Source organism: Macrobrachium nipponense, chromosome 12 (assembly GCF_015104395.2).
Source record: "Macrobrachium nipponense isolate FS-2020 chromosome 12, ASM1510439v2, whole genome shotgun sequence".
NCBI classification, from domain to species: Eukaryota; Metazoa; Arthropoda; class Malacostraca; order Decapoda; family Palaemonidae; genus Macrobrachium; species Macrobrachium nipponense.
The window spans coordinates 46,728,100-46,735,599 of record NC_087205.1 but is presented as its reverse complement, the minus strand read 5'-3'; the positions used below and the strand labels follow the sequence as shown (position 1 = coordinate 46,735,599).

Below are 7,500 nucleotides of genomic sequence, written 5' to 3'. Positions count from 1 at the left end.
GACGTGCCTACCATCTTTGAACCGCAACAGCATTCCTGCCAAGCTATTCGTTAGGTGGGGGCCCTGAAGAGGGTGCTTATTTAAGGAGGTGCCTTGGTACTTAACCTTTGGATCAAAGACGACTCTTATCTTGCGTTTGGATGGATGTTGAACAGAGAAATGAGGCATATACCTTACTTTGCTGTCTTTTCTGTCCAGCTGGCCAAGCGGTATACACTCCCCTAGCCTTTCTGGATGCTCTTCTCCATTGCTTGGACATACGCACGTCTGTAGTCTTCATCCTTGTTGAACTTTTTCACTAGACCGTCCAAGCACTGGACTGCAGCTTCTCAATTATTAGAGATTTTGCAGTTTTCTCTTAGTGGGAGTTTGATTGAATATTTTCCATCCTCTTGGTGGATGGAAGCAGATACCTTATTGAAATATATCTTGTCTTCAATCGAATTCTCGCTGCAGGAATGGAGCTTATTCTCCCAAAAATTGCAGAATGCTCAACAGGTGCCAAGTGATGCATCATGGCAGTAGGCTTCCCAGTACTTGAGCCAGTCGGCCGAAATGCCACCCATCTGAGCTTAGTCAGGTGAGCTGTTGGCTCATTTTCCTTACCTGAACATTGGTCGAAGACTTCATGACACAGCAAGCTGTTCAAGCTAGTGATAAGGTCGACGTCCTTGTAGCCCTCAGCTAGCCGCTGTGGCTGCACATCTTCCGGCTAATACCACCTTTCAGCCCACTTCATGGGCATTATGTGGTTGGTTGTTATTGTCAGCTTACCGGTGACGTAGACTTCATTGACTAACAGCTGCTCACGGTCTTCAACATCACCCATGCGTAGCATTACAAGTTCATCACACTGGAAGTCTCGGAATTCGGTCCGCATTATCTGACTAATGCAGCTTCCCTTGGTGTTGAGCGTTTCAATAAGATTGCGAGATGCCATAGACACTGCAGCACCACAGTCGAGGAAAGCGTACATTTTGATGTTGTTATTGACAGTCACAGGAAGGATCTTCATCATGATGCTACCATCAGGAACTTGTCGAGAGATCTTTGACATGGTTAGGGTAGAAGGTGATTCATTTGTTGAGTTTGTTGCCGCTGGAGGACCAACTTCTATATCTGTACCAGCTGGCAGTGAAGCAGGTGGCGGTGTGGGAGACTTGGGCAGAGCTGAAAAGGATGACTATCAAGGGAGAGCTGTATGTGAGAGGGAATGGTGATCAGGTGCATCACACGATGCACACTTGCTGATTTCAGGGCATGTCCTGTGTCTATGACCTTGCTGAAGACATCTGAAGCAGAGTTTGTTGGTCAAAACTACCTTTCACCGATCATCGAGACTTCCTTGGAAACATGAAGCATGAAGTCAGAGCAGACCTCCTTTTACACAGCATATATGCCTTTCATCTGTGGCCATCATTTGTGTTGAGTGAACTGGTATCCTTTTAGACTTGCTGTTTGACGAAGTGGTGGAATGCTATGGCCTGCCTTCATTTGGCTTTGAGTCAAAGGCCTTGATATCTTTCCATGCTTTGGTGATGCTGGCAGCGTTCATGACGAAGTCGACAAGCATGCTGAACGTTGGCTGCGACTCATAATGCTTGGCAGCCCACTTGGAGATCAGGTATTCAGGTAGTTTGTTTACTACACTACCCATCGTCTCAGCCAACTTCATCCTGCCTACATTGGTCCCCAAGACACACACAAAACTATCCAGGTACCTGCGTAGCCCTTCCACATCGTTAGAATCAATCATCTTCCAGTCCAATAGTTTCTTGAGGAAGGCTTCCTCTTTATCTCTTCTCTGTGCGTAGTCATGGTGCAAGAGTTCCCAGGCTCTGACATAACCTTTATCAGATGGCAGGCTCATACATCCTTTGTTCAACTCTTTGGGGAGACCTTCCAACTGATTGTATAGATGAGTAAGCCTTTGCTGTGAGTCTGGTGTTTTTCTCGACGTTCCACGAAAAGGAGTTTTAGAAAGCATCGAGCTTCGCAACGTCTCCATTAAAGGTTAAGATCTTGATAGCAGGCAGCTGATTACCCTTGCTGAGTTCTTGTTGACTTGTCAGGGTTTGATTGAGGGCTTGCATGATGGAGAAGAATCTTCTGTCTTCTACTCCGCTCTGAAATGAAATGGAGGTGTATTAGGATTCAACGAAGCTGCATTGTGGATGTATTCTTTTGCTTCATGAATGGTCGTCAAATGATTGCTGAAGGTGGCATGACCATGCATAGTATGACCTGGACAGGGTGTTGACGAGGTCTTGCCGGAGGCTAGGAGGGGAGTAGTGACGAAAGTGACTTGAGTCCCGATGTTCTCAGTTGTCTCAGCAGCCACAGGTGGTCTGATTGCTGCCATTTGCATTTTGCTGCTCCTCTTCCGGTATGACTTCAGCAGCAGTGACCCATTCAGACACTTTAGCGTGTACAGATACATGCGGGAGGTTAGGAAAAGACCTTTTGCAACTGGTGCTTGATCCACTCTTTGACTCAGGGTAGGAGAGTCGTTTCTGAGTGAGTTCAACACACTGTCTGGCCTCAAATTTCTTCAAATTTCGCTCCCTTGCTTTTTCCCTTTCCTTATCCTGCTCCGCTCTTTTCTCTTTTTGCTGTTGTATAAACTCAAGTCTTTCTAGCTCTTGTTGGGCTAAAAGTACACTGTGACGAGAAGAATGGCAACAGCAATGCGACTCACTCTTGTGGTAACTCCTACTTGCTGCCACGTCTTCACTTTTCTTACTCTTGGTCGACATGGCAATGGTTTATTCGCACTTGTGATGTAAATCCCACTATTACCCCACTTACCTCAGGTATTTGAAGGTAGGTTAGGAATTGTAAGATCCTACGGGATCCTGGTTGTTCTTGAGAGAGATTTTGGGCCTCCAGTTCTCATTTAAAAGTAAAAGTTGTGTGTGATAATTTGTCATATTATTTTTCCTCATCTTTTTAAAATGTAAATTATTTAAGGTATGCTATTAACTTTGATCGAGAGTCCATTTTGGCAGTTTTCTTTCTGTATTAGGTTGGTATGTCGTTTAAAGACTTTGTAGCTGATGAGAGCAGATTACTCAGTTCATGTTAAAAACTGAAACCTGGAGAAAGAAAGATGTGCTTTTCATTGAATGATTGATTTTTTTTTATGATGAAACTTTGGTTAATTTTCAAGGTTTCATTAAAGAGTATTCTCTTATGTAACATAATAAGGAAAATACAGTTCGGTTTCTACCTGACTTTATATTATATTAAAAGATGTGCTGTCTGCATTTGTTCTTTGACCCTTATACCTTGTATAATTGTCATAATTATATGATTGTGGATATATTTAAGTTATAACCAACAAATAATTGTGTAAATTGATTAAGAGGTCCACATTTTATGTCAAATGCATACTTAAAAATTAAGTACAGGTAATTTACTCGCTGCAGATTGTGATATTTTTGAGCATTCATCAATAAATCTTTCTGATGTCAGGCTTAAACATTTATAGTTATAAGTATATAAATTTAAAGGATCTTCAGTTGTGAATAGTTTTTGATATGAAGTTTATTACATAATATATATTTTTTTCTCTTTACAGGAATATAGTAGGGAAGCCTGCACTCGAAGTCATGAGTGTGGCCATTTATGCGGTGGTTTAAAGGGTGAAAGTTCCTGCTTGCCCTGTCTTCATGGTTGTTCTAACATACCTTCCCTCAAACAGGATGCCGATGATATGTGCATGATATGTTTTTCGGAGGCACTTTCTGCTGCTCCAGCAATTCAGGTACTGAGGTTTATTCAAAATTTTTTTTTGTTCAGTATTCTCTATGTGGCTTATAGCTTGATGAATATAGTAGTGATGTTCATTAAATGCTAGATGGCAGCTTTATTGACTTTGAATATATATATATATATATATATATCTATATATATATATATATATATATATATATATATATATATATATATATGTGTGTGTGTGTGTGTGTGTTTATATTGAATTTCTTTGCTATTGGCCCAGAAATAAAGCCAAAACCACTCAGGATCTACACCAACTATTCAATTGTCCCTTTGTATATGAGAAGTATTTGTAATTATATTGTATGTGATATATATATATATTTATATATATAATTAGTATATTTATATTATATATTTATATAATATATATATATTATACCTTAATTATTATATCTATATATTATATTATATAATATATTAACTATATATATATATATATATAATATTAATATATATATAATAATATTATTAGATATATATATATATATAGATATATATATATATAATATTATTATATATATTATATATATATATATATATATATATTATATCATATATTATATTATTCAAAATTCCACCTTGACTCCTCCCAGAAATACAATTTCACTGAAAATTTAGGCCTTGACTGGAGGACGAGGGGTTTGAACAAAGAAAAAAACTAAACTTCTCAGGCATAAGGCCGATTTTACTGAGGAGGGAGGAATTTACATAAAAGCTGGACTCTAGTTTTAAAAGCACTATATTTACATGAATTTACAGAGGTCCAGGAACACAAGGGGCGGGGGACTACTTTTCAGTCCACCTGAACACGTGGCGGGAGCAGTTCAGCCACGGCGTTTAAAAAATTGCTCAACGGATCAAGATTGCAAGCTTCAAGGATTTCCAATTCCTACCACAGCCAGGCACAGCGTTTGTCTTATGGATGAAGCTGGCAGTCTTCTCCTTGATGTCTTGGCACTATAGACTTTAAGATATACTTGGGGCTTCCCAAAGCATGGGAAAGCCAGGCCCAGGAGGGGGGGTGGGGCGGCAGCAGCGTCCGGTAAGGAGCAAGGCTCTGACCTGTCCTAGGTCTGGTGTTCTACTGAGAGATGGGCTGCTGCTTTCCAGGCCTTTTGAAGTGGTGCCTCTGCAGGGGGTAATTCCAAACACCAGTGGGAGAAGAGATAGCTTTTTCAAGAGAAAAAGGGAGAATGGAGAGAATGGGTTCTTTCCAAGTGGAAGGGGCAACTTGTATATAACATTGATGCATTAAATTTGGGTACAAAACTACTTCTTTCCTTGGTTCTAGCTTAAAATCTTGAACACCTCCCCATTTTAGAGGACATTTCAACCCTGGACGGGTTGGAATGGACAAGACAAGCTAGAAAGAAGGACCAATTGCAATATAGATTACTGAGCCTTCCATTCTCCCTTGAGTGGACTTATGATATAAGCAATATTCAAACTCTGCAAATTATAATATTCATGAAGTCTTACTCGACAGGCCGAGAATTAAGCAAAATGAAGTGTGACTTGACTAAAGATTAACTTGCTATATTCCAAAGAGAGTATTGTTAAAATATAACGTCACACTGAGGACAACAATGAATAGCAAATAATTGGTCATCCATGGTCTTAATCAACAGGTAAATTACATCCTATAGAATACTACTATCTCAATTGTTCAAAGCAACGCATACTATCTGTTTACCCTGAAGGAGCGATATGATGCCTTCAGGTGGGTTAATGGCCCTACGGTTTTGTTAAGTCACTTTGTCTCGCAACAAGACGACGCCTAACAGTATTGATTACATCAGCGCTAACATTAGTGCACTAACAAGGGGAAAATTAATGGAGTAATTCTTCGTAGGGATTAAATAAGATAACACACACACACACAGAAAAAATGTCAGTTTTATCAAAACAATGGCAATCTCACAAAATATAAACACTAGGGAATAACACTAAATCAAAAGCTAATCAACAAATGTATAAACGAGGCTTCGAAATTATCTCTAAGCTATAGCAACGTTTGCTGGCAAAAATTTTCCCAAGTTAAATGGAATTTTAAGTGCCTAGAATAGGGCACGGTGCCAGTTGTGGCACTTTTACGACAGAAGTTCATAAAGAAGTACTAATTTATACAAGGCCAGGGTAGCTGGCAGTTTGGCTCTGCCTAAGCAGAGCATACAATATACAATAAATGCCTCAAGGCAGTAAATATGAAGAAAGGAAACCAAGGAAGATAAGATACAGACAATACAAAAGGAAAAGAAGAAAGTTACCAAAGGTCAGAAAGAAATAGAAGTAGCAGAGTCTGGCACTCTCTTCTGGATGGAGAGGGTCAGAATTCTCTATAAGAGGGTGGCACTGTGCCAGGCACTATTGCAGAGAGGCTATTGGCTCTCGTAAGGTTTTGGAAAACCTCGACGCCATTTTCCCTTCTTCCTTCGACCTCTCCGAGGTCGGTTTGACAATGCCCAGGGCGGCCTTGGAGGATCCAAGCCCTTTGAAGATTCCGAAGAGGCACCTACTCCAGCTGCTGCGACAACTGGGGCCTTGGCACTCGTCCCCGTTCCTAATGCTTCATGGCTCAGTTCCCTGAGTTCTTCGGCCAAATAGGATTCGGCAGAGTCATTACTCTGGGACCGGTTAGCTGCTGACGGAGGGGGATTGGATGAGGTACTGGTATTTGGGATGGGCTTTTACCCATGGAGAGGACCGACTCTGGGGCGGTCTGCGAGGCCATACCATTGATGGAGTGTCCACTATGGTCATGGGTGTCTTGGAGGATTCCTATTGGAATTGGCTCTTCCTTGACTGCCGGCATGGGTACTTGGGCCAAGCCAGCAGAGGGAGAGCGACCGGGACTTAGAGCTCCAGGAGGAAGACTCGAGTCTGGCCTTGGCACTGGCACTAAGGCCATTCCTGACTTAGTGGAAGGACTCGAACATGGCTCAACATCCATGAGAGATGGAGCCTGGCACTGCATGGCACCTTCAAGAGGCACTGGCTGTGCAGAGGTAGTACTTGGAGGCCCGTGGAATGGGTCTGGAGCTATGTGAGGGCGGGGGCCCTGATATGGTATAAAGTTAGGAGGAGACTTAAAATCTTGTCCTAGCAGGACATCATAACCTCATGGTATATAGGTTGCTACTGTCATGGTACATATCTTAGAACGGCGAGGTCATGTAACTCAACCGAACAGTAGGTAGGAACATCTTGACTTGGTTGAGGCTCTCTATCGTTATGAATTGGTGCCTATCAACCTTAGCTCCGTAAGGAATTTATCCTCTCGGATGATGGAGACTTGCGCACCAGTGTTGTTGAAAGCTCGGACTTGGTGGGCAGGATTGTGACCTCTGGGAGGTGCGACAAATATGGGGCCCTGAGTAGGGGGGCCTAGAGTGGATGGATTCGTCATGGCCATAGCAATGGCAGAAACAGGAGCTTTCTTGGGGCATCCCGCCCAGGCAGCAGTGTGTCCATGCACTCTGCACATGTCACAGAAACTTTTGCTAAAATCAGGCCTGGGCCTGTTGTTTCTGTTCCAATGGCTGTTGTTTTTGTTATTATGGTTGGGTAGTCCCTTTGGAGGAGTGGCAGCAGCTTGCTGAGGAGGATCCACCTTTGAGAGGCACTGCTCTGTGGTGTGACCTGGTTTGTTGCAATGCCCACACACAGGTTTCCGTGGAAGGTTATTGGGGTGCTGGGTAGGCTGAGAGGTGGCAACAG

At 42.1% G+C, this 7,500-nt stretch overlaps 1 protein-coding gene across 11 annotated transcripts in view; it reads left to right on the top strand.

Moving 5' to 3' along the window:
- The window catches only part of LOC135224515 (E3 ubiquitin-protein ligase MYCBP2-like), a 1,655,355-nt gene that overhangs the window by 1,572,298 nt on the left and 75,557 nt on the right, over positions 1-7,500 (top strand). For all 11 annotated transcript variants that reach the window (XM_064263565.1, XM_064263560.1, XM_064263570.1 and 8 more), the window contains one exon: positions 3,581-3,766. In XM_064263565.1, the coding sequence (XP_064119635.1) occupies positions 3,581-3,766 (186 nt within the window). The remainder of the gene's footprint in view (positions 1-3,580; positions 3,767-7,500) is intronic.